This window comes from Calidris pugnax, unplaced genomic scaffold (assembly GCF_001431845.1).
Source record: "Calidris pugnax isolate Ruff unplaced genomic scaffold, ASM143184v1 scaffold107, whole genome shotgun sequence".
In the NCBI taxonomy this organism is placed as follows: domain Eukaryota; kingdom Metazoa; phylum Chordata; class Aves; order Charadriiformes; family Scolopacidae; genus Calidris; species Calidris pugnax.
In genome coordinates, this window is record NW_015090901.1 from 3516692 (window position 1) to 3517549 (window position 858).

Here is an 858-nt window from a genome sequence, read left to right on the forward strand (position 1 = left end):
GAACAGGGTTATTTCCACTGTTTTTACTGGTTTTGGGGGGTTGGGGGGTGGAAGTCTCCCCTTCCTTAAGTGATTTAGAATCTTTGATTTTTGATGGGGAGGTAATTTCTTGTCTTAAATATTTGGATGATGAGATATGTTTCCACCAGTTGTATTTTTTTATGGGGGGAAAAGAGGTGATTCCCTCCCTCCCCCATTACTTTTATCAGCTCTTAAATAAATTTTGTATCGTGTTAGTAATTAAAATATTGGTATTTTGGTGAGCGGTGACTCCCTCCTCTGGGATTTGCCGGCAGGATACGATATTCCCCTGGAATCTTTTTTTTGAGGGGTGGGGAATTGTTATTTTCCTCCTAGTGTTCTGTTTGGAGGGTTTTTTTCCCTGGGGAGGACGTTTCCCACTCCTGATGCAGTTGGGGGGGTGCTCCCCCCTGATTTTGTGGGGCCCAGGAGATGTTTTGAAGAGGGAGGGGGATGTTTATCCCCTGAACGTTCACGGGAGGGGGGTGCCCGCTCCCCCCCACGCAGGATCAGTGGGGTGACAGTGACACCAGCCTGAGGGAGGGGGGTAGGAGGACCCTCGGTGTGTTTCCCCCCCCCTCACTGAGGGTTTTTTCCCCCCGCCCCGGGGCAGGAGGTCTGTGTCTGCTCGGTGCTTACGCAGACAGCGACGAGGAGGAGGGTGAAACCCTGGAGAAATCATCCCGTTCAGCGGACGCCAATGGCAGCGGCTCGGCAGACATCGACAGCACCCTGGCAAACTTCCTGGCGGTTAGTGCCGGGGGGGTGGGGGGAAGAAGAGGGGGGGCAGTTCCCTTTTGGGAGGAAGAGGGGGGTTTCACGCTTTCCTGCCCTCAT

The 858-nt window shown here is 53.3% G+C and overlaps 1 protein-coding gene across 1 annotated transcript in view; it reads left to right on the forward strand.

Annotated features, from left to right (window-relative positions):
* Nucleotides 1-858, forward strand: part of FNBP4 (formin binding protein 4) — a 17143-nt gene that overhangs the window by 262 nt on the left and 16023 nt on the right. The window contains exon 2 of the mRNA XM_014948783.1: nucleotides 635-775. Coding sequence (XP_014804269.1) covers nucleotides 635-775 — 141 coding nt within the window. The remainder of the gene's footprint in view (nucleotides 1-634; nucleotides 776-858) is intronic.